At 43.3% G+C, this 26,792-nt stretch overlaps 1 protein-coding gene across 1 annotated transcript in view; it reads left to right on the forward strand.

Annotated features, from left to right (window-relative positions):
* Window positions 1–530: 530 nt before the first annotated feature.
* slc6a11b (solute carrier family 6 member 11b) overlaps window positions 531–26,792 on the forward strand; it is a 177,610-nt gene continuing 151,348 nt past the window's right edge. Inside the window, exons 1-6 of the mRNA XM_080181925.1 lie at window positions 531–823; window positions 1,139–1,375; window positions 1,661–1,795; window positions 1,885–2,025; window positions 2,146–2,236; window positions 16,756–16,888. Coding sequence (XP_080038051.1) covers window positions 1,156–1,375; window positions 1,661–1,795; window positions 1,885–2,025; window positions 2,146–2,236; window positions 16,756–16,888 — 720 coding nt within the window. The 5' untranslated portion in view covers window positions 531–823; window positions 1,139–1,155. The remainder of the gene's footprint in view (window positions 824–1,138; window positions 1,376–1,660; window positions 1,796–1,884; window positions 2,026–2,145; window positions 2,237–16,755; window positions 16,889–26,792) is intronic.

Consider the following 26,792-nt stretch of genomic DNA (forward strand, 5'->3'; position numbering starts at 1 on the left):
AGTGTTCACTATGGGCAACTGTCTTGCGGGAACTGAACGCTGGCAGTTCCAGCACTTATATCAATATTCGCGTTTGGCCACACACGGAGGGAAGCTCTTGGTGTGTGGGTGCCGTCAAACTGGGACGAACCTGTAACTTTGAAAGTCAAATCAATCATCCTATCTGTCTTGATCCGGTAGTCGAATCTTCCTTCCTTCTCTCTGACAGAGCAGCCACCCCTCCTGGCCTTCCTTATCAGTAGGGACTGTGTAACCATTAATCACCTAGAAACAGCATTTCTAACGGGACTCCCCCCCCACATTGCTCCATGTGTGTTGCCTTTGATACTACCCAGCTACATTGTTTAACAGTGACAATTGCCTCTTTCAGTTTCTCCCCTGGGGGACGACAGGGGAGGGGAGGGGTCGCTAAGTTTAACCAGACAAAAGGATGTCAAGCTGGGGAAGTGGGGTTGAATGCTTGTCGATTTTATTTTACCGCCCCCCCGCCCCGCCACATCTCCCTTCTCCAGCCTGCAACTGGGTATTACGCCATTAAATTGATACATTTCCGTACGGCGAGCGGGAGGGTTCAGCTCACACGTGGCTCGGATCCAGCAAGAACCGCAGCAGCATCTGAGAAGAGAGTGCGTTTGTTTTCTCCAAGTCAGTCTGCGAAAAGCAGGAGGCATCACCGGAGTACCAAGTGCATCTGAACTGATCCACACACACACACACACACACACAAAGCGGCTGCGGAATTTCCTCGGGAAGCACATTTAGGATTTCAGGAGAAAGAGAGCTGCATTGTTTCCCCAGGAGGCAAAGTAAACCCCCTTATCGGGTGAGCATTTGATCATCAGCTTGTCAGTTACAGCATTCATTTGCATCGTAAAGAGATGGGGCATTAATTAATTCGTCAGTGAAGACCCTCACTCCAAAGGACGGACCCCCTTCATTTCCTAATTTGATTTTGATTTAATTTAACACCGTGCGTTTTGTAGCCCGGGACAATTGAGTTGGAACATCTTCATTGACCCGCGGGGAGCAGAGGCGAGGGGGAGAGGGGGCGGGGGGGAATCAGATGTACAAAAGTGATTGGCAAATGTAGTGATCGACGAGATAAACTTTTCTTTCTGTGTTTTTTTCTCCCCCCCAGGCCCCTTCCTAAACGACATGACAGCGGAGAAAGCAATCCCTGCCATCAATGGGAAGCCGGATGATGCCATGGACATCGAAGCTTCCAATGTCAATTTAGTCCGCACCAACGACAAGAAAGTGGTAGACCGGGGCCACTGGAATAACAAGATCGAATTTGTCTTGTCCGTGGCCGGGGAGATCATTGGACTCGGGAACGTGTGGCGATTCCCTTACCTCTGTTACAAGAACGGAGGCGGTACAGTTACAAATAGGATTTCATTTCTAAATAAAGACTTAAAATCTTAACATGGGAATTTTTAACCGGGCATCTTCGTGGAGAGTGATTTCTGCTTGAAATGCACAGTATTGAGGAGAGAGTGGTGGGGCAGAGCGTGTAAATAGAAGCTGTGCTGTCAAAAAGTGAATTAAACCGGGGAGTGCTTTGAGCGGTAGCTTGGTAGTCCTAACTTAGGGTCGCTGGAAGTGGTATTAATTCTGACCCGGCTTGGAGTTTAAGCTTGTTCCTCTCGTTCCCTTCCAGGGGCCTTCCTTATCCCATACGTGATCTTTTTTATCGGTTGCGGGATCCCGGTGTTTTTCCTGGAGACTGCTCTGGGCCAGTATACCAGCGAGGGAGGGATTACGTGTTGGAGGAAAGTTTGTCCTCTTTTTGAAGGTAACTTTTTTTTAAGTGCTGTGGCGCGGATGGTACACACTTGTGGACAGCTAAGCAGAGATCAGTAAGCTTTGCCATTCATTTTGCAGGTATCGGATATGCTACCCAGGTGATAGAGGCGCATTTAAACGTCTTTTACATCATTGTCTTGGCGTGGGCCATATTTTACCTGTTCAATTGCTTCACAACTGAACTCCCCTGGGCTACCTGCGGGCATGACTGGAACACAGGTAAGGTGTGAGGACTGCCGCACCTTGCTTAGCAATAACATTGAAAAGTGCCACGAATGCGCTTCACTCATCAACAACTGCTGTCTAGTAACGGATTATTTCTTTATTTTCTTCTTGAAGAACACTGTGTAGAGTTTCAGAAGCTCAACTCCACCAATTGCAGTCGCACCGCTGGGCCAAATGCAACCTCGCCTGTCATTGAGTTCTGGGAGTAAGTATAGGAGAACCTGATTAAAGAATTAAAATGATTTTGTAATGAAAATAAATAAATAGCCTCATGTAAAATAAACAACGAGTAAACGTTTGCATGTTTATTGAAAGAAGGTATTAAACATTTCAATCAAATTTACCTTAATTTTTTTTCGATTTAATTAGAGCGCACATTCTTCTTAGAATCATAAGAGGGTTTCAGTGTAGAAAGACGCCCAATGGGCCTTTGCCAGCTCTTAGCTGGAACTACTTGTTCTTTTTTAATGGCCTTTCCATGTAGGTGCAAAGAATTTTCAAAACTCAAGTTTTGTCAGCGTCCTGTTTTCAAGTGACAATGAGTCTGGTTTTTCAATGCAGAGCTACATAAAAAAACAAAGTGCTTGGCGCAAAGTTAATTGTGGCCATTCTAAATGCTCTTCTTAAGATTTCATGTCTAATCAGGAGAAATTAGGGCATGATTACCTTTTTACATTGAGCTAATCTTTAGAAGAAGCATATTTCCGCCATCCTTGTACAGTTATTGTGCTGTGTGCGTGCTTTTTTCCTGCAAAATGTTAGTCCTTGAGATAAATAGCTAAAAACTTAGGGGAAGGAATTAGAAATGTGAAAAGTTACTATTGGAAACCCTAACGCAATAAGGGATGTTATTTGCATGTGTAAGTCATCCTTTGCCCACTTTTTATCTAGTTTCTTAGTTACAAGATACTTTCTGTAAGTGAAAAATTGCTGTTCCTGCACATTGGAATAACCTGTTAATTATCATTTTCTGGTGAAGTGGGTAAGATACTAGGGACATTTTGGTGGCATGGACATATTCTGCTCACAGAAGTCAGTGCTTTTTTAAAAACAAAAGTCTCAGAATGTATCTGCAGAGATAGTGCAGATTGTGTTCTGTTCCTTTCCAAATCAGTTAAGAAATGATACGTTCCTCTGATCTACAAAATAATTCTAAGTGAAAACAACGTAACATTTGACACTGTCCAGGATGACCTGATTAATTTGCTATTGCTGAACATAAAACAACCAGGCTTTCAGTTTATTTGCAGGAATTCACAGGGATCAAATTGTGCTTCTGAATGTATCTAAAAAAAATCACAGGGACTAGTAGTAACTTAAAGTTCCAAAACTATTATACTCTGCTCTTGTTATTCTGCTGACAATACAGCTATATTTAAATATGTTTTCATTGAATGTTTTCTGAATATTGATCTTGTTAATTGGGGCAAGTATTATCCAAAGACAGACATTGTTTTGTTACTTGAAGTTGGCAATATGGTCGTAAAAGGTCATCACAACGCAGGGTGTAAAAGTGACGAATTGTCCATCAGCCACCATTCTGGACCATTAGAGTTGAACCCAATTTTAAAATTCTGTCTTGATTAACATTTGCACTCGAGCACAGTTCATTAGGATACGCAAGATTGCATCCCTGAGAGGAATAGAAAGTTAGTGAGAATGGATTCTTTTTCATAATGTTAAAATACATCCTTTGGTGTATTAACGACCAAGTAACATTAAAGCATCCCCATCAACATGGCTGGTCTAGAATAACTAACTAATGAAGAAAATGTGGATGTTAATGGTGGGAAACTGGGAGAAGGGAAGCAAAAGCAGAAGTGCTGAAGCATTATGAGAATCCTTTAACAAGCTTGAAAAATCAAGCTCTGAATAGGACAAGAGCAAGTGAGTTATTATAGCTCTTTACACAAGTGAGCCAGCGTAAGCCGCAATTGATTGTATGGTACCTAATTTATAGTGTGAGTTTAAAAAGGATACAGAACAAGTTGCAGTGTGTAGCTCCTTACACTATTAATTAACCATAACATTTTAATGGTTGTATTTAACCACTATTTTCTCAGAAGGTAAAACTAACAATTTACTTGATATTTTTCAAAAGTTAATTATCATGTAACCTGCTTGTGGAATGATCACTTTGAAGGTAAATTAAGATACTGATGTTAGCATACATATTGATATGTATCATTTTGTAAGGGCTATATTATGGTGACGGGGGGTAGTTTAGGACCATAAGACCATAAAACATAGGAGCAGAATTAGGCCACTTGGCCCACTGAGTCTGTTCCAGTATTCAATCATGGCTGATATTTTTCTTATCCCCATTCTCCTGCCTTTTCTCCAATAACCCCTGATCCCGTTATTAATCAAGAATCTATCTATCTCTGTCTTAAAGACACTCAATGACCCTCTTATAAAGCCAAGACAGGATTTTAACTACATGAACTTAATGTTTTCCTGATAGAGACCAAATCAATTTATTTTCACTTTAGTTGGTACGAAGTTGTTGATGTGGTACACAGTGCGACTTGATCACAACTTATTCCGCATTATATTTTCTAGAGCTAATGAAAATTGAGAATTTCGCACAATTTTCCAGTTGACTCACTACTGACATTGAACACAGCCCTAGCGACATGTTAACACATCCCAGTTACATGCAGTAACCTATAGCAATAGAGATGCCCTCCTGACCACAGAATTTTAAAATTCAGTTTATGTTTATGCATTATATTTCACAGTAGACATATTCAGCATCAGCGGGAGTTCAAAGATATCACTCTTGTTTTGAGTCAGAAGGTGGTGGGGTTGAAACACCACTCCAGTGACGTGAGCATAAAATATAGGATGACACGTTGATAAAAGCAAATTACTGTGGATGCAGGAATCTGAAACAAAAACAGAAAATGCTGGAAAATCCAAGTAGGTCTGGCAGCATCTGTGGTGAGAGAATAGAGCTAATGGCCGAAATGACCCTTCGTCTGACAAGAATTTCCAGCATTTTCTGTTTTTGCTCTGTGTGTGTGTGTGTGTGTGTGTGTGTGTGTGTGTGTGTGTGTGTGTGTGTGTGTGTGCGGGTGTGTGTGCATGTGTGTATGTGTGTGTGTGTGTGCATGTGTCTGTGTGTATGTGTGTATGTCTATGTGTGTATGTGTGTGTGTGTGAGTGTGTGTGTGCATGTGTATGTGTGTGTGTGTGTGGAATGACACTCTGGTTAGAGGTTGCTGCATTGTCAGAGCTGCTGTATTCCAGATGAAACTTTAAACTGAGGCCCTGCCTTCCCCGTCGGGTGGATGTACAGGATTCCGTGGGATTATTTTAAAGAAGAGGCGATTGGACTTCTCCCTGATGTTGTGGACAATGTTTAACCCTCAACATTACTGAAACAAGTGACACAATCATTACTGTTTGTCGATCTGTGCAGCGTGCAAACAGTCTGCTCTTTGTCCCGTATTACAGCAATGATTAAACTTCAAAGATACTTAATTCGCTCTACAGCCCCTTTGGGATGTCTTGAGGTCATGAAAGGCGATGGGAAAATGCAAGTTGATTTATTTATATGATAGCATAAGGGGTGAATTTTCTTGTCAATTTTGATGCTTGGGACAAATGTGGGTGAAAGCTGTCCTCCCTACTTGTGCACTTTTAGATCACCTCTCTTGAATTGATGTTCACATTCTGATTCTTTCCATGATCCCACCACCCACAGTTTCACCAGGATGAGGGCCGATGTAGTGGCAGCTCAGTGTTTCCGCAGCATGCTTTCGAAACATAGACATAGAAACTAGAAGCAGGAGTAGACTCTGCGCCCATCGAGCTTCCTCCACCATTCATTATGATCGTGACTGATCATCCAACTCAATAGCCTGACCCTGCCTTCCCCCATATCCTTTGATCCCTTCGCCCAAGATCTAACTCCTTCTTGAAAACATACAGTATTTTGTCCTCAACTGCTTTCCATGGTAGCAAATTCAACTGGTTTACTACTCTCTGGGTAAAGAAATTTCTCTTAATTTCAGTCCTCATCTCAGTAGACAACTTAAGCTGAGCTATTGAAGCTATTTAAGCTGGCAACATGCTCAATGTAACAGGACATTTATATAGCACCTTTTTAACATAATAGAACTTCCCAGTACTCCGTGGGAGCATAATGAAACAAAACATGACACCCAACCAGATAAGGAGACATTAGGTTAGCTGAGGAAAAGCTTGGTTAGCCAAAGAGGCTCTTTTAAGAAGTATTTTAAAGGAGGAGAATGAGTTAGAGAGACGGAGAGGTGCAGCGAGAAAATTCTAGAGACCAGGGCCTCGGCAGCTGAAAATGCACCCACCAATATTGGAGGAATTAAAGTCAAGGATGCCCAAGAGGCCAGAAGTAGATGAGTGCACATATCTCGGAGGGCTAGGCAGCTGGAGGAGATGACAGAGGAAAAAGCGGGTGAGACCGTGGAAGAGTTCGAAAACAAGGATGAGAATTTTAAAACCAAGATGTTGCTTGGCCAGGAGCCAAGGTAGGTCAATGAACACAGTGTTGATAAGGGAATGGGACTTGCTGCGAGTTAAGATAAGGGAAGCAGAGTTTTGGATGACCTCAAGTTTACTGAGGGTAGAGTGTGAGAATAGTGTATTGGAATAATCAAGTCTCAAGGTCTTAAAGGCACGAATAAGGGGTTCAGCAACAGTTGCTGGGGGGAGTTGGGTGACGTTACAGATGTGGAAATAGACAGTCTTTATGATGGTGTAAATACATGGTCAGAAGCAGATTCTGTGGCGAAGTATGGCAGCAAAGTTGCAAATAGACTAGCTTTAGTCTCAAACTGTTATCAGGGAGAGAAATGAGGTCAGTAGCTCAGAACCAGAGATTGGAGCAGAGACTGAAAACAAATGCTTCAGTCTTCTCAATATTCAATTGGACGAAATTTCTGTTCATCCCTCACTGGATATCCAATAAGCAATCTGATAATTTAGCAACATTGGGGTAAGGGAGAGCTGGGTGTAATGAGCAATGCTGTGCTTTTGGATGTTGCTAAGGTGGGTGGTGCACATAGATGAGAAATAGGAGAGAGCCCAAGGGTAGATTCTTGCGGACGTGAGGGGTAACGGTGTGGAATCAGGACTAAGTGAGTAGCTAATGAACTTGAAGAGTCTGGAAACTTCTCGGAAGGATTTCTTTGGCGTGGAAGTGCTATCCGAACTTGTTTTGTTGAAATGGAAGTTTGTATTTATTCCCGAATTTGATTCTGACCACTTCTCATATGGTTGTTCCACGGGCACACCAGTGTGTGGTGTTATCATGGAAGAGCGAAAGGAGCAATACAAGATGAAAAGAAAGCAATTCAGGCAACACTTAAGGAAAATACTGCCCCTCCACCCATCCTCCTCCCAGCTTCCTCCAAAGAGAATCAGCAGCCCATTGCGGTTCATATACAAATTTCTCTCAGGAACTCAGCAAAGAAGAGATTCATTGCATCACATACAGAAAGTTTCCAATTACACCTTCATCTTTCATCATTGGAGCTCCCCTGACCTCCTCAAGGAAGGGAATCAGCTCTGATCATGACTGAGTAATCCATTGACATCATGTAAGTTGCCTGGGTGGTTCAGGGGGTGGGAAGTGCAGAATGCTCCCATTCAGGTGTCCAGAATAGAGATAGCCTGCTGTGCTTTTCATGACAGAGTCATTCTGGAAAAGCTGCTTTGTGGCATGGCTGAGGAGGAGGTCCTGAGTCAATCTAAGATTACATGGAATGAAACAACAGAATATTGTGCACTCAGAGGAATCCTCACTGACTTCATCGTGGAGCACCAGCGGACAAGCTATAGAATCATACAATCCTCACAGTGCAGAAGAAAGCCATTCAGTCCATCGAGTCTGCACTGACCGCATTCCCACCCAAGCCCTATCCCCATAACCCTATGCATTTACCCTAGCTAGACCCCCTGACACTGAGTAGCAATTAAGCATGGCCAATCCACCTAACCTGCACATTTTTGGACTGTGGAAGGAAACCGGAGCACCCAGAGAACACCCATGCAGAAATGGGAAGAATGTACAAACTCCACACAGATTGTGACTCAAGCCGGGAATCGAACCCAGGTCCCTGGTGCTGTGAAGCAGCAGTGCTAACCACCATGCCATTGTGCCACCCCAAACACAAAATGGAGAATGTGGACATCGATCCTACTATGTCTCACATGCAAAGCAAACACTTGAGCTAATTCCCCATGAAGTCTTTGTAGAAAGTTTTCCCTTCTGTCCAAATTGGTCTTTCTTGTCTCCCACTTGCAAACAAAGAGATATTCATTCACTGCACGACCTGTGGAATTACACCAATTCTCTTTGCTCCGATTATCCCAGCAATCATCACTTGAATAAGGCAGCCCCAAACAACCATTCATGATTAACAATGCACCATTTCATTTCAATATAATAATTGCAAAGTGCAGACAAAACAATCACCCAATTCTTACCTAGTTGTGTTTCCCCTGGGTTTTTATATCATCTGTTCCGGTGCTCCCTGTAAATGCCATCTGAGGGCCGGGATCACAGAACAAGCTTGATCTTTCTGTAGAGAAGAGACATAGGACAGAGGCACCCCTCATTCTGTGGCAGCTAGCTCTTGGCGTACAGTTACTGTTTCTCCTGGGTAGCCTGGTTTTGCCTCTCCTGGTCCTGGTATATTGTTCTAAAGGGCAATGCCTGATTCAAGTCAAGCTGTGTTGTTCTCAGAGACAATACTATCAACGGAGAGGACTGCAACAAACAGGATTCCAGTAGACATGGCAATCACCATGATCTTCAAGTCAAGAGACAGTCTGTGCTCCAAACTACCTCTTATTATCATCAGAGCTGCAGTCTGTGATTCTGTGGCGATGAAGGCGCTAACTGGTTGCTTCTTGCATAGGTGTTTGCTGCAGATGCACTGAAGCTGCTTTACCAGTGCCCACAGGGTAGGGAAAAGGAAAGATATTGGCACAAATAATTCTGTGGGCATCGCTGATAAGGCCAACATTTATTGCCAGTCCCTAATTGCCTTAGATAAGGTGATGGTGAGTTTCATTATTGAATCGCTATAGGCCACGTGGTAGACCCACAGAGTGTTAGGGAGAGAGTTCCAGCATTTTGACCCAGCAAGAAATATATTTCCAAGTCAGGATGGTGCGTGGCTTGGAGTGGAGCTTACAGGTGGTGGTGTTCCTGTGTATCTGCTGCCCTTGTTCTTCTAGGTGGTAGAGGTCGCAGGTTTAGAAGGTGCAGTTGACAAGAGCGTTGGTGAGTTGCAGCAGTGCATTTGTCAATGATACACATGTTTGCTACTGTGCATTGTTGGTAAAGGGAGTGGAGGCTGAAGATGGTGGTGGGGTGCCAATCAAGTGAGTTGCTTTGTACTGGATGGTGTCGAATTTCTTGAGTGTTGAAGCTGCACTCATCCATACAAGTGGAAAGTATTCTATTGCACTCATGACTTGTGCCTTGCAGATGTTGGACAGGCTTTGCTGAGTCAGGAGGTGAGTTCCTCTCCATGGAATTCCCAGTCTCAGGCCTGCTCTTGTGGCCACAGTATTTACGTGGTTGGTCCAGTTAAGATTTTGCTCAGTGGTAACTCCCAGGGCATTGATAATGCACTAAGCTTGAAGCTGATCTCAGAACTTGCACGTAGACATCTTTATTGAGTGAATTATGAGACTCTTGGTTCAGTGAAAGATGGCGAGGAATGAAGTAGCTGCAAGTGTTGATCATATCTTCCTCTTTCCCACCATCCTAATAAAGAAGAAATAGCTCCCAACTCCTCCTGCCCATTGCCATCTTCCTTCACTTGTCCTGTCCTATTATGACAGTGAATCTGCAGGAAAGAAGGGGTAGAAGATAAGAATGATTGAACTCCCGAGGATTCAGGAAACAGAAAAAGAGGTTGTGCCTCCAAAGAATTCTGAACTGCCAGTATAAATACCTAGTCACTAATCTGCATTCGCAATGTACTGCCATGACTGCTATTTCACATGACAGTAGGAATCACTGAACATCCACAAACTGCATGGGCTTGTCTGTGAAGAGTTTGAGGAATTTGGAGGGGGGGAGTTGCCCTCTCTTTTCATCTGCCTTTGGTGGGCTTTGTACACCAATATGTCTTGGAAGTACACGAGCAAGTGAGGGTAAAGCTAGATATTGAGGAATGCTCGGGGAAGGGTTCACTTATGGGATGTGGATGTCATTGGCTAGGCCAGCATTTGTTACCCGTACTTAATTGCCCTGGAGAAGGTGGTGCTGAGGCAGCTTCTTGAACCACTCCAGCACATGTGGTGTAAGTACATCCACTTATTGTTAGGGAATCAATTCCATTGCTCATCAGCAATGAAGGAACGTTGGGTGATATGCTTCCAGTTTGGGATGGTGTGTGGCTTGGTGGGGAACTCGCAGGTTTTGGTGTTTCCATGTAACTGCTGCCTTTGTTATTCTGGCCACTTGGCCTGGAAGATGCAATTGAAGGATTCTTGGTAAGTTGCCGTGGTGCATCTTGTACATGGCACATATTGCAGCTACAACGCATGGGTGTTTAGAGAGTGAATATTTTAAGTTCGTGACTGGGGTGTTGCTCAAACAGGGCTGCTTTTGTCTGGATGGCATCGAGTTTCCTGAGTGTTGCTGGAGGTGTAGTCTTTCCGGCAAGTCAAGTGTGGTCCGCGTAAGAAATTGCTTAGAAGGTGGTTGGGTGACCATAGCACATGCCAGCAGATCAGAGTAACTTTTCACCAGAGTATAGTGTGAAGGGTTAATTATGGACATGCTGCTTCAAATTATGAAGAATGTTGGTGCCCGGGATGAGCAAGGAAGGAAATGGAAGTGCAATACCTTGCCAGGTGAGGTGGCGGAACTCTTTGTGGCATTAGTCTGCAGTGCCAGGAATGAGAGAATTAATACTCACTGCAAGTCCCTCCAGACAACACTTCTTTGGTTGCACCCACACTGAGGATTCTGTGCTTCCTTGACGAAGTCTTGGAGTTTTGAATCACTGAATTTCTGGGTTCTTCCTCACTGACTTGCTGCTATGTTCTTGCTGCCTTCTGGGTCCAGATGGGGTCCATCAAGGTAAAGTCTAAACGAAACAAAGATTCTGTAAGCACAAGCTGTGAAGGTAGTTGAGAGTGAAGTGAATGAATCAGACACTTCTCCTTTCTTACCCATTTGACCCTCAGTCTACTGATGAAGGACTCAGGCTGCTTAAAGGACTTTGAAGCGCACACAAAAATTTCCACTTGGTTTAGCTGTCTTACATGGGTTTCGCATCCTTGCCTTACCAACATGAACACCCTGGAGGCCACCAACAGACGCAATATTTTGAATGGGGCAGCAGCTGTTTAACTCATTTCGAGGGAATACGAGGCCACAGTTTTGGCAGCTGCATCTCAAGCTGTCCTGGTGTGGAGTTTTATTAATGACATACAGCATGTCTGGAAGGATGAACATAGAGAGGGACTAGGCATGCAGTGAAACTGCTGGAAGAGAGCAAGGGAGTAAGAAAGATTTTCAGCAAGGGTCCACATCCTCTCAGGGTATCCATGAAGCAATTCTCCGACCTGAACCTCACTAAGAAATAATGTAAGAGACATTTCTCTTCACTAAGTCTACCCTCAATGTAACGTGTCACCTGCTATAGCCAACTGCAACTTCAGAGTAAGAACAAGATTGCCAGCAAAGGTGCCTGTGGGCATGAACCTTTATGCTTTGGACTCCACCCACATTGGAACCAGAAAGACTTGCAACATCTCACATCTGCTGTTGGATAAGGGCACTGTCGTTCTCTATTCAAGAAGGGTTGATGACCTTTCAGTCTATCTTGCCAGGCAGATTGAGCAGGCTTTACAGTGAGTGTAGGCCTCTTCAAGCTGCAGGGCGTTATTGACTGCACGCAAGTCAATCTGCAAGCATCTGATGGGAACTCTGGGATGGACCACATCCAAAATAGATCCCACTGCCTCAATGTCCAGCTGCTCTGTGACCATAGGCAACAAATCCAATATGCTGGCAGCAGTCACAATGCCGTTACACTGCGGCAGTCTGCTGCTGTACCTGCATTGAGTTACCTTGACAAGCCAAAGGGTGACTCTTGGATGTTAAATTCTGACCACATGGTTGATGTGACAGAGCAGAATATTGATGTTTTGAAGCAATGCTTCCACTGCCTCACCCACTTTGAAGGAGCCCCACAGTATTCAGTAGAGCAAGTGTCCAAGCTTCACAGTGGTCTGCTGTCCAACCTCACCATTATGAGGACATAGTCCTTTTCACCAGATTTACATTGAGCAGCTGAAGAGGAGGAAGAGAGAGGGAAGGGTAATCTAGCCCCTTTCAGGCTTGCTGTCTGTGAACCAAATTATCTATCCGCGATACCAATAAACGCAACCCCATTTCCCCATTTACCAACAGTCCCGCGTGTTACGTCCCCTTTGTCCACTTGGCCACAATATAAAATTAAAAGCCATTCCAAACTAAATATATGAATCAAATCAGGCCATATTCCATACGAAAGCCAACTAATTGCTCCTGTGCATTCCCTTACTGTCTATCACCCTTATGTCTTTGGGTGTTGTACTACTTTTGCACTGTGTCATCCCAGTGCTACAACATGGCTGGTGGAACTGCTGCTAACTTTCAGTGCAGGAGATTGTAGTGACATTGGAGGATAGCCTCCAGCAGCCCTGTTTCTCGAAGGCCTCTCTTTTTCTTGCCTGCACAATCCTGGCATGGGTTGCAGCATTCTGGGTAGGCCGGCTGACAAGCATTAGCAAGGACATTGGCAAAATGACGCTGGCAGGAAGGCAAATGGTGCCTTAATGAAATAGACAACAGGTCGGTGCTCTAGAGCACTACCTCAGCAATCCTAGTTATCTATTGGACGATAGATTGTGAGGTTGCTGTGAGACCCAGCAAATCTCTTTGAACATTGGTATTTGGGGCCATGATAGCAACAGTCTGAGCTGGCATGACTTCAGCTAGAACATCCACTGTAGCAGCCTGACGTCGCCTGGTTTCTGCTTATGGTGCTTTGGATGCTGAAACATTGACCGTCAGATACTGCGTCATGATTGAGTCATGTTGGAGTTGTTCAGCACTTGCATGCTGGAGAGGATGGGCTCTGAGATTTACATAAAGCCATGTAGAGAATTGATGCCAGATTCCTGTCTGCATTTGAGTATTGCATGCAAGCTACAGTGGTGGCAATGGTGATGTACTGAGAATGTCACTGGATTTGTAATTCAGAAAACCCTAGCTAATGCACTGGGGACATGGGTTCAAATCTCACCATGGCAGTTGGTGGAATTTAAATTCAATTCATAAAATTGGGAATTAAATGCTTGTCAAGGCAGGATTTGATTTATTATAGTCACTTGTATTACTTATTATACAGTGAAACGTATTGTTTCTTGCGCTATGCAGATAGAGCATACCATTCATAGAGAAGGAAACGAGAGAGTGCAGAATGTAGTATTACAATTACAGCTAGGTTGTAGAGAAAGATCAACTTAATGCAAGGTAGGTCCATTCAAAAGTCTGACGGCAGCAGGGAAGAAGCTATTCTTGAGTCGGTTGGTACATGACCATGAAGCTAAATTCTTTGTTCTTTCAGACTGAGTAGGGGTGGAAGTTTTTTTTAGTTTAGGGCATCATGATCGGCATGGGCTTGGAAGGCCAACGGGCCTATTCTCATGTAGTCCTTTGTTCTTTGTACCAGCTAAGCCAGTGCACCAAGCATTTCAATGTACATGCTATCACATCCTTCCTGTAACCTGTCCCATTGAAGTACTCATTGAGTTCTTTCCTGCAGAGTTCATGTGTGACTTCACCCTCCTGGGAGTTGGCACACGTGCTACTCTTGAGCCTGTCCTGGCTGCAGGAAATTTGTGTACTGTATCTCATTGATGTGGTTCTGGTGGGTGCCTGTGATGTTGAGTGATGGTGTTTCTTCTTCACTGTCTTCATGCTCTGCTACTTATTCTTCCTGCACCACTGCCTGTCCAGGTTCGCCATTCTTGGTTATCTTGAAAGCTAAACTTTCAGGTGCAGAGTTGTGGTGAGATGGGGTGAGAGGAATCAGGAGCGATTGGGGAATGAAATAGAATTTGGATATGAGAAAGAGAGTGAGATATCATAATACTGCCATCTTTTATTGGCTCAGCCTAACCGCTGGCCAAGTTCTCAGCAATGGCAAGCTCATTGATAGTGAGCATGCTTCCTCTTTGGGATTTGTGTCTATTCCCTGCTGGTAAGCCTCCAGTAATGAGCCACTGTTTCCCATGAGAGAGAGGGAAGTGCATAAGGAGTTTGGTGCTATCTCTTTGGATGATGCAGCTGCTGGACAGTATGGTGGCACAGTGGTTAGCACTGCTGCCTCGCAGTGCCAGGGACTTGGGTTCAATTCCTACCTTGGGTCACTGTCTGTGTGGAGTTTGCACATTTTCCTTGTGTCTGCATAGGTTTCCTCTGGGTGCTCTGGTTTCTCCCACAGTCCAAAAGATGTGCTGGTTAGGTGCATTGGCCGTGCAAAATTCTCCCTCAGTGTACCCGAACGTGCAGCGACTAGGGGATTTTTACTCTAACTTCATTGCTGTGTGAATGTAAGCCTACTTGTGACTAATAAGTAAACTTTAACTTTAATGATTGAATAGCTGACAGTGGGTGCAGGCTGTGAAGTGTGAGTGTGAAGTTAATAATAATAATCCGATCCTGGAGATTGCTACCCTGCGCTGTGCGATATTTTCCCAGGAGAGAATCTGTTCTGAAGTAACTTCCAGCAACTGTTCCAGCCTCAATTCAGCTTTTTAAAGGGTTGGATTTGTGTAGTGCAGGCTAACTTGAACTGATGTTAGTCTCTGTTGTTTTTGGATTACTGCTGAGACATCCAGTTACTCAGCAACATGGTTAACTCTGGCTATTTGCTGCTATCCCGTAAGTGGGCAGTGAAATCAACCAGAACAAGTTACTCTCACATTTTGATCCCCGTGCCCATTTCTGTGGTCCTACTGAATTTAGTCTCCCTCCCCAGTCAAATCGTTCTTTAGTGTATGTTTTGTGGAAAGCTTTTAAGGTAGTTTTTATTCCTACCACGGTTTTATTCCACCAAATGGTGCTCATGAGAGTTAAACTACACTCTAAGACTTAAGAATAAGAATGGAGCAAACTACATTTCCAATGAAAAGTTCTCTTTTGTAGATGAGCGGCATGGTGGTGCAGTAGTTAGCACTGTTGCCCCACAGCGCTAGCAGGGACCCGGGTTCAATACCAGCCTCGGGTGTCTGTCTTTATGGAGTTTGCACATTCTCCCCGTGTCTGTGTGGGTTTCCTCAGGGTGCTCCGGCTTCCTCCCACATTCCAAAAATGTGCAGGTTGGGTGGATTGGCCATGCTAAGTTGCTCCTTTGTGTCCAAGGATTGGGGGGATTAACCATGGTAAATGCACGGGATAGGTTGGTGGGGGAGAGGCCTGACTGAGATACTCCTTCGAAGGGTCAGGGAAGACTCAATGCCTCATTCTGCAATGTAGGGATTCAATCAATAAGGATTACATAGTGTGCTCTCTTAGAACTGTACTTTCAAAACAAACTTTGCTCCTCCCCTTGTTAGGCAGTCTTTCAACAGAACATCAGTACAGATTTTATAACATGATTGCTGAACCTAGGAGAGCCAGTTAGTGAGTGCACCACTGATATTTTTATCTGTCCCTGCACACTAATTCCTACTGCAGATCTTTTCTACTGTGGCAGTTAATAATTCAACAAAATGACCTCTCCATATTCATCTTTACCTTACATTATCCACCTTTATTCTTCTTATCTCTAATCATGAGAATTTCCCAACGCCTAGCCCACACACTTTCCATGGATGGATGGCATGGTTTCCCAGTGGTTCACACTGCTGCCTTGCAGTGCCAGGGACTCAGAATCAATTCCCACCATGGGTCACTGTCTATGCAGAGTCTCTGTGTATCTGTTTGGCTTCCCTCCGGGTGCTCCAGTTTCCTCCCACAGTCCGAAAGACGTGCTGGTTAGGTGCATTGGCCATGCTAAATGCTCCTGCAGTGTACCCAAACATCTCTGGAGTGTGGTGACTAGGGGATTTTCACAATCACTTAATTGCAGTGTGAGTGTAAGCCTACTTGTGATACTAATAAATAAAGTTAAAACTTGTACAGTTAATTGAAGTAAGTAAAGAAATCACCATCCCTTAATACAATGTAAATTTTGCATTAACAGTCTAAAATCTGAAATGTTTACCTTACAAAAGCATAGTGGAGATTTTAGATTTGGAACAAGCTAATTAATTGGCAATATCTTAGAATTTCAGAAAGACAGTTTATGTAGGTTTGTGATTTATGGTGACTTCATCAAAATATGAAATGCAATTTTAAATGTATCTATATCAGGCTAATCATTTGGTACACTTGTTTCTACATTGTCCCGACTATGTTTCCTACATTACAACTCTAACTATACTTCAGAAGTATTTCATTGTCTGTAAAACACTTTAAGATGTACAGTGATCATAGAAAGCACTATATATAGATGCAAGACTTTCTTTTCACATTTATTTCCAACTACTTAAAAAGTTTTGCCAAAAAAGTGGAAATCTAGTAAAACATGTCCTATTTACCTGATGCATATTTTGTACCACGTTATTAAAAAAGTTTGTTTCAAAGGGTTTTTAATGCAATATTTTCATGATTATCAGACGGAGAGTGCTTGGATTATCGAGTGGAATTGACCACATCGGAAATGTACGATGGGAACTGGCTCTATGTCTTCTTGCCGCTTGGATTATCTGTTATTTCTGCATTTGGAAAGGACCAAAGTCCACTGGAAAGGTGAGTTTATAGATACCTACTTTGTATATTTAATACTTGAAGCTAGAGAAATATAGGTAACATCTGAACACTTTTTATGTATGCTGAATGGAAGAATCCAATTTCCTCAATATATGCTACCTCCTAAGCATTTAACAGTCACTTTGTGGCACAAAACCTGAGAATTGGAAAAAAAAGAAGAGACATATTGCTAGTCAACCCAATATGAGCAAACAAAATGGTCTTATAAAAGTGCTGGTTAGCTCTTGACATCGCATGTAAAGTAGTTCTGACGGGCATAGAAATAACAGCGTTGGCTTTATGTTTAGGACCCTTCAACATTTACATTGCTGCATCACTGTTACTTTTATATCTGCAGAAAGCCAATCTGTGCTGCATAATGAATTTGTGCACAGATTTCTCCTGAATAGCTTCTTCCTCATACTTAGATGTTGCTACAGTATTTGATAAATCACTCACTCTTATATCACACTGCTATGCCCGTTCTGTTCTTCCTTACTTCTCAACAGAGTCACATTTACTTTGCTGCTTACATTGTTGACTATTTCGAGGGAAGGTGATGGCCTAGAGGTAGTCTCACTAAACTACTAATCCAGAAACTCAGCTAATATTTTGGAGACCCGGATTTGAATTCTGCCACGGCAGCTGACTGAGCAAGTCACTCAGTTCAAGGGAAGCTAGGGATGGGTAATGAAATGCCCATGCCTCACAAATGAATAAGAAGAAAATTCTTTACCATGTCCTTGTTTTTTCCCCCAGAGTTGGTGAGGGCATTATTCCCCTGAATCCCCAAGTACTTCCAATTACTAAGGATCATCTCTGAGTGCAAAAGATCAGTTCCACAACCTTGACTAGCTATAAGATCATACAATATAGGAATAAAATTAGGCCATTCAGCCCACTGAGTCTGCTCCACCATTCAATCATGGCTGATATGATTGTCATCCCCATTCTCCTGCCTCTCCCTGTAATCCTTGATCCCCTTACTGATCATAGAACATAGAACATTACAGCGCAGAACAGGCCCTTCGGCCCACGATGTTGCGCCGACCAGTTAAAAAACAATGACCCTCTAACCTAAACCAATCCCTTTTCATCCATAAACCTATCCACGGATCTCTTAAACGCCCCCAAACTAGGCGCATTTACAACTGCAGCAGGCAGGGCATTCCAATCCCTCACCACCCTCTGGGTAAAGAACCTACCCCTGACATCCGTCCTATAACTACCTCCCCTTAATTTAAAGCCATGCCCCCTCGTGCTAGCTTTCTCCATCCGAGGAAAAAGGCTATCACTATCCACCCTATCTAAACCTCTAATCATCTTATATGTTTCAATAAGATCCCCTCTTAGCCGCCTTCTTTCTAGCGAAAACAACCCCAAATCCCTCAGTCTCTCCTCATTGGACCTCCCCTCCATACCAGGCAACATCCTGGTAAACCTCCTCTGCACCCTGTCCAAAGCCTCCACATCCTTCCTATAATGTGGGGACCAGAACTGCACACAATACTTATCAAGAACTTATCTATCTCTGTCATAAAGCTACTCAGTGACCTGGCCTCCAAAACCCTCTGTGGCAATGAGTTCCACAGATTCACCCCCTCTGGCTGAAGAAATTCCTCCTCATCTCAGTTTGGAAGGAGCGCTCCTTCATTCTGAGCTTGTGCCCTCGAGTTCTACTCTCTCCCACTAGTGGAAACATCCTCTCCATGTGCATTCTATCTAGGCCTCTCAGTATTCTGTAAGTTTCAATTAGATCCCTGCTCGTCCTTCTAAACTCCATTGAGTATAGACCCAGACTCCTCAACCACTCCTCATATGATAAACCTTTCATTTCTGGGATCATTCTTGTGAACCTCCTCTGGACCCTCTCCAAACACATCTCTCATTAGGTATTGGGTCTATTACTGCTCACAATGTTCCAATTGGGGTCTGACCAGAGCCTTATACAGCTTCAGAAGTACACCCCTGTTCTTGCATTCTAGCCCTCTAGAAGTGAATGTTAACATTGAATTTGCCTTCCTAACTGCTAACTGAACCTGCATGTTAACCTTAAGCCACAGTGGCTGTCAAGTGTTCTTCAATACCCCTATAGGGCAGGATCATGTGATTCTAGTGCTTAAGATCTCCGATCTATATTCGTTAATGGGGAACGTTTTTCTCGAGTACAACATTGATCATTCCAAATTAAACTATTTGAAGTCAGATCAGCAGTGATTGGTTATGGAACTCCATAAATGCTGAATCGATGTCAATTCTTCATGGTAGGACAATCTTGTACAAAAGATTGTCAGAAATATGCATTTGTTCACTCCTCCTCTTGCCCCAAAAAGGAGCATTCCATTGCCGCAAGCGGCTCCCTCTAGTGGCCCAGCCAATTGCAGGGAAACCTTGCGCAGGCCAATGAGAATACAAGACAAAGTTGAAATGTTGGCCAGGATTCTCCAGCTGGTCATGCCGGCGAGATCTTCCGCACCCCCGTCGTGGATTTCCCGGCAGGATGGGGTGCAGTCAATGGAACAACCCATTGATGACGGTGGTAGGCCGCTGCCAGTGAACAGTGCAGCACCTTCCAGCGTGGGGAACCCGCTCCGGGGAGGCCAGAGAATCCCACAAGTTATCTCCTCTCCGTGGCATCTCTGCCTTTTAATTTCCAAATTTAAATTGGAAAACAGGCTTACCCATTTGATTAGAAACCATGCCATAATGAATATATTGTAAAAAGTAAGAGTTACAAATGACAGTGACATTTAATATGAATTTACAGCCAATAACTTAATTGATACAGAAAGATGGACCAGTGTTGTGATGAGGATCTTTTACAATACTTGTGGTGAAACCGTGAACTATAATGATGCAATTTCTAATAATAAAAGTTTATAACTATACTTTTCCTATTTAGTTGAGATATCTTCAACTAGTAAGCGCAGTGGTTAGCACTGCTGCTACACAGCGCCAGTGACCCGGCTTCAATTCCAGCTTTGAGTCACTGTGTGGAGTTTACACATTTGCCCCATGGGTTTCCTCCAGGTGCTCCGGTTTCTTCCCACAGACCAAAGATGTGTGAGTTAGGTGGATTGGCCATGCTAAATTGTCCCTTGGTGTCCCAAGTTGTCTAGATAAGGTGGAATAGATGTTACAGAGATTGGATGGGTACAGGTAGGGGTGGGGGTTGGTGCTGAGCTGTGTAAGAAGTTGAGTCATAGAATCATAGAATCCTTACAGAAGGCCATTCAGCCCATCAAGCCTATACCAGCAGCAATCCCATCCAGGCCCTATCCCCGTAACCTCACATATTTATCCTGCTAATCCCCTGACATTAGGGTCAATTTAGCATAGCCAACCACCCTAACTTGCACACCTTTGGAGGAAACCAGAGCACCCGGACAAAACCCATGCAGACACAGGGAGAATGTGTAAACTCCACACAGTCAGCCAAGGCTGGAATTGAACCCTGTTCCCTGGCACTGTGAGGCAGCAGTGCTAACCACTGTGCCACTGCGCTACCTGAGTGCAGACTCAAGAGACTGAATGGCCCCCTTCTGCTCTGTAGTGATTCTATGATTTTAACTTGACGGCAGTACAAATGCAACAAGTCGTACGTATATGGAGGAGAGCAGGATTTATCCCCAGTCTCCTTAGTGTTTGCAACCACAGCTTTATACGTGGTTCATGTTTGTACCACAGCAGTTTATTTAGTTACAGTAAAGAGAGCAGATTGATCTGTTTGAGTTTCCACAACAGGCGTGAGTGAATTCTGTAACAGGATCAACATCAAACTGATATTTGTGGTAAGATTGTGACAGAACTGATCTGTAGGCTGGTGCTGCCTTTGCTAACATGAAGCAGCCATATCAGAGATCAGAAACTGACACAGCGCTGTGTGCCATCACTTGTTGTGTTCCCTGCAATTCAAGAAACTTCAAATATCCCAATTTCAAATATTCCTTCCTTCCTTATGCCAGATAAGGTTTGGCCGTGGTTTGTACTATGTATTCAAATTAGCTGGACTTTTCATTTATGGTATTACCTTTATTTCAGAAAGCAAAAGGAAATTGTCTGTTATGTGGACGTATAATGGTTCGGAACACTGTTTTAGTGGACATTCAAAGCTGTTAAAAATATACTAGTTATACCTATCAGTGCCCCAAATACAACTGTGCCACAATCCTGGAAACCTTACCTAGAAATGTTTAATGGATCACTGTTAAAAATAAAAATAAGCTGTTGTGAGCCAGGCTGAAAAATAAACCCAAGCCGCGGACTCCTTCTACCTTTGCACTTTGCCCAATTTCCCTCACATCAGAAGAAGCCTTGCTTACCCCGATGCCAGCAGCTTAGATTCTGTCATTGGCTGCGCTCAGAAGGGTTTTGAAAAGCACACTATAACGAGCCTAATGGATTCATTGAGGCATAAAGGAACACTGAAGAAAGGGAAAGAGATGTGTGAAAAAAATGAGCTACATTGTGATGACCTAGGAAAAGGAGCTAGGCAGCAATAATTGTATCTCCTGAAGTATCTTTTGTTTCAGACTGCAGTAATAGCAAAGAATGGCCCTTCAGGGAGAGGCATTAATAGTAGGGCAAAGATTGATCTCTGTATTCACAGGGGGGGAAGAAGAATGTTCATGAGATGCATGCAGAGTTTCTGCTCTCCAACCTCCCCTGTGTGAGGAATTAAAACAGCTAATGAAAGATTTTTTTTTCTCTCTCTGTTGCGATCTAAGCATTCAAGTTGGTCTCCAGGCTATTTGTTGCACGCCTTTGTATTTGCAGTTGGAAGGTTTTTTTCACATATTCCGCAGCTCAGGAGTAACAGTAAACCGGCAATCTGTGTCGAAAGGTTCAGCCTGTTAATGCAATCTCAATAATCTCAAATTGATCTAAGCTGGAATAATCTGGCAAAACAATCACATGGGCAGGCTCATAAAAAAGATTCCTCAAACTAATTATGTCCTAACTTGCAGAAATGAAGTTGTAGGAGCCAAAACAAGGCGAAGATCGAGTGTCAGATCAAGTCTAAGATGGGGCGCAATGCCTCATCTTGTCAGCTTGGACCTTGTTTGTCTGTCTAGAGGGAACCTTGAGTTGGATTCGAGAGTGGATTCAATTGGCATTTGAATTTGGTTTTTAGAGCGAGCAAGGAATGGATTTGGGTTTGCCCAGTCCATTCTGAGCATTGGTTTTGTAACTTTAAGGATGGAGTAAACAAAACATATATATACTTGGAGGGCTATGGGGAAAGAGTAGGGGCATGGGATTAATTATATGACCAGTACAGGAAAGGTGGCTGAATGGCCTCCTTCTAAACAATATAATTCCATGTTGTTTCTATCAAATATGGAGACTTTTTTTTCATTTTTGGTACTGTATTGAAGTTAAAATAAATTTCATTTATTAGTGTCGCCAGTAGGCTTAATTAATACTGCAATGAAGTTATTGTGAAAATCCCCAAGTCACCACACTCCAGTGCCTCTTCAGGTACACTGAGGGAGAATTTAGCATGGCCAATGCACCTAACCAAACATCATTCAGATTTTGGGAGGAAATCAGAGCACCCGGACGAAACCCATGCAATGCGGGGAGAATGTGCAGAGTCTGTACAGACAGTGACCCAAGGCCAGAATCGAACTGCAGTTCCACTGGCAGTGCTAACCACTGTGCCACCCACTAGGATTAAACTGTGAAGCTCCGACAGCAAAGAAGGAGTAAGTCAGGCATCAAAGCACAGCTAATGTTACACTACACCAGATAATGACATTATACTAACACAAACATTCATCCCAAGGGGACACTTGGAAACAAACTCAAACTACATATACTGCACAGCATTCAGATTGATGGAACGTTGACATTTTAGCGTAGGTCAGAGGAGGTGTTATATTATGTTGTCACATCAGCCCATTTAGTGAACTAAATGAACTAAAACACATTTCTTCCTAAATCCCATAAACGTGTACGAAAACGATAAAGTTATCCGATTGATATAATTGAACACTTATCACGCACAGACAGTAATTAACGAGTAACATTTTCTGAAGAAAGCATCAGGGCTTTTTACATTAATTAAAGAAGATGCAAGAGTAGAAAATTGAGGAAAGGTTTTATTATGCCAAGCTTTTGAAGGTTGAATTTTTTAGGCATTGTAATCTTTGAAAATGTCAGAGCTTTTTTGCTGGTGAAAATATCTGGTTGTGATTGATTAGAATGATTCAATATTTTAGTGCTGTAAGAATCAATTTATAACAAAGAAAAGCAGGGCACGTCAGGGAGCACATTAAATCTTGTCTGTGAGGGTTTAGTGTAAAATCTTCATTCACCAAACCCCAGCAAGTATGTAGCCATGAAGCTTAGCAGGAAACTAGCCACCACCATTCATACAGTCACAGAGTCATAGAGATTTACAACATGGAAAAAGGCCCTTCAGTCCAACTTGTCTGTGCCACCCTTTTTTTAAACCCCTAAGCTGATCCCAATTGCCCACATTTGGCCCACATTTCACTATACCCACCCTATCCATGTAACTATCTAAATGCTTTTTAAAAGACAAAATTGTACCCACCTCTACTACTACATCTGGCAGCTTGTTCCAGACACTCACCACCCTCTGTGTGAAGAAATTGCCCCTCTGGACACTTTTGTATCTCTCCCCTCTCACCTTAAACCTATGTCCTCTAGTTTTAGACTCCCTTACCTTTGGGAAAATATATTGACTATCTAGCTGATCTGTGCCCCTCATTATTTTATAGACCTCTATAAGATCATCCCTCAGCCTCCTACGCTCCAAAGAAAAAAGTCCCAGTCTATCCAGCCTCTCCTTATAACTCAAATCATCAAGTCCCGGTAGCATCCTAGTAAATCTTTTCTGCATTCTTTCTAGTTTAATAATATCCTTTCTATAATAGGGTGACCAGAACTGCACACAAGTGTGGCCTTACCAATGTCTTATACAATTTGAACAAGATGTCCCAATTCCTGCATTCAGTGTTCTGACCGATGAAACTAAGCATGCTGAATGCCTTCTTCACCATTCTGTCCACCTGTGACTCCACTTTCAAGGAGCTACGAACCTGTACTCCTAGATCTCTTTGTTCTGTAACTCTCCCCAAAGCTCTCCCATTACCTGAGTAACTCCTATCCTGGTTCAGTCTACCAAAATGCATCACCTCGCATTTGTCTAAATGAAATTCCATCTGCCATTCATCAGCCCACTGGCCCAATTGATCAAGATACTGATGCAATTGGAGATAACTTTCTTCACTGTCCACTGTACCACCAATCTTGGTCTCATCTGCAAACTTACTAACCATGCCTCCTATATTCTCATCCAAATCTTTAATATAAGTGACAAATAAGAGAGGACACAGCACTGGTCCCTGAGGCACACTGCTGGTCACAGGCCTCCAGTTTGAAAAACAATTCTCAACAACAGCCCTCTGGCTTCTGTCAAGAAGCCCATTTTGTGTCCATTTAGATACCTCACCCTGGATTCTGTGAGATTTAACCTTATGCAACAAACTACCATGTGGTACCTTGTCAAAGTCCATGTAGACAATATCAACTGCACTGCCCTCATCTATCTTCTTGGTTACCCCTTCAAAAAACTCAATCAAATTTGTGGGACATGATTTTCCACTCACAAGGCCATGCTGATTGTCCCTAATCCGTCCTTGCGTCTTTAAATGCCTGTAGATCCTGTCTTTCAAAATACCTTCCAACTTGCTAATGTACAGTTTTGATGCATTGTTTGAACACAAAGTTGATATGCAGTTCCATTCTTTAGGACTGAAAGCTATTTGTGTTAGATGTTGTGAGGTTGGACAGGTTGCAGTGAGTGGTTTCACTGTTGAGATCAATGCATCATTTCCTATCTCTGAGTCTTTGGTGTAGCCATCAGTCTCCTGCTTTAAATAAAGCTTTGCTGAAACTAGTGTTCACTCATTTAATTAAAGGTCAAGTACAATTTGTCAATAGTGTGTCTTCTTCTAAACCAAAGATTACACATAAACCACAGTTAAAAGGTCGCATTTTTGATTGATATTAAACCTAGGGGCAGGATTTTCCACATAGTGTGGTGGTTGAGGTGGCCTGCTATTGACTGGCCGTGGGATTTTCCGGTCCCACCGTGTCAATGGCTTTTTCCATTGCTCGCACCTTCTGCCACCAGGGAACCCTCGCCATCGGCGGAACTAGAAGATCCTGCAGGCAGGAAGGGCTGGAAAATTTCAGCCAATGTTTGGAATAGTTGCACATCAAAATGTGATTATCATTGAAGAGGAAGAATTATGTATAGAATCCCTACAGGGCAGAAGGAGGCCATTTGGCCCATCAAGCCTGCACCCAGAACAATCGCATCCAGGCTGTATCCCTGTAGCCCCACATATTTATCCTGTTAGTCCCTCTAAGGGGCAATATAGCATGGCCAATCAAACCAACTCACATAACTTTAGAGTGTGGGAAGAAACTGGAGCAAACCCACGCAGACGTGGGGAAAGCTTGCAAACTCCACTCAGACCCAAGGCCAGAATTGAACCCTGGTCCCTGGAGGTGTGGGGCAGCAGTGCTAACCACTGTGCCACCCACTTGCAGCATAAAGTATTATCGTCATCACATTATTGTATTTCTAGGCTGCAAATGATGGCTGAGATACAAATATTGCACAGTCTAAGTCATTGAATTTTGAAGTTTGCATTTAATGAATATTACATTGTCCTACATAGTTGCTATCTGTAGTGAAATCCAAATTCAAAATGGTTAGATGTGGCAGTGATTCCTCCCGTGTATTTGCGGAGCGTGTATGTTAACGGACCTCGTAATCATTTGTTTTAATTGTTGCCTATTTAATTGAAGCATTATTCTCACTCCATATAAAGCAAAGAGGACTTCCTGTTATTTGCAGAAAGTGTTCATTTCTGCTGCATTTTGTTTCCTGAAACTGTCCTCGGAATTATGCCACAATGGGTTATTGGGATAGGCCAATCAACAGTCTAAAGCTTGTTTAGCATGTAGATAAGTGCCACACTCTTATATTATATAAGCCTCAATAGGGTGATTAGGAATACATTACCATTAGACAGCTCAGCAAACCACTGGCATGTATGATCCATTTCAATCCATATTAAAAATATTTAAAGCAGCATCCCAAAACCTTGAAAACTTGGAAATCTGAAATGAAAGTAGGTGAGTTGGAAATACTCAGCAAGTCTGGCACCATTTGTGGAGGAACAGATTTAACACCATTTCAGATCATTGGCCATGCCCCAGAGCTTGGGTGGCACAATGGTTAGCCCTGCTGCCTCACAGCGCTATGGATCTGGGTTCAATTCCCGGCTTAGGTGAGTTGCAGAGCCTTCACATTCTCCCCATGTCTGCGTGGGTTTCCCCCGGGTGCTCTGGCTTCCTCCCACTGTGTGCAAAACATGCTGATTAGGAGCATTGGCCATGCCAAATTCTCCATCAGTGTACCTGAACAGGTGCCGGAGTGTGGCGACTAGGGGATTTTCACAGTAACGGTATTGCAGTATTAACGTAAGCCTACTTATGGCACTAATAAATAAACATAGAATTTTTGGTAAGATGTTTCAAGCAAGTGCAGGGACAGGAGAAGGTGCAGGAGGGAAGGGAAGGAAAAAGGGAAGATCCATTCATAGGAAGGAAGGCAGAAGAGGGGAAATAATAAAAGGGTGGTCGCTGCAAAATGAGAGGCAAAATCGGTATGATCATCAGAAACGGTGCATGCCCAAGATCATGGGATATTGGAACATGTCCCAGAGCGGAGTTGTCTTATGTGTGGAAGAGTAGTCTGTATCTTAATTGGTGTTGCATATGACTTGTTAATCCTACACCCGCCTTTGTTGCCATCCCACATTCCATCCTCTGGAAGCTTCAGGTCATCCAACATTTA

Source organism: Carcharhinus amblyrhynchos, chromosome 3 (genome assembly GCF_965287045.1).
Source record: "Carcharhinus amblyrhynchos chromosome 3, sCarAmb.v2.hapA, whole genome shotgun sequence".
NCBI lineage: Eukaryota > Metazoa > Chordata > Chondrichthyes > Carcharhiniformes > Carcharhinidae > Carcharhinus > Carcharhinus amblyrhynchos.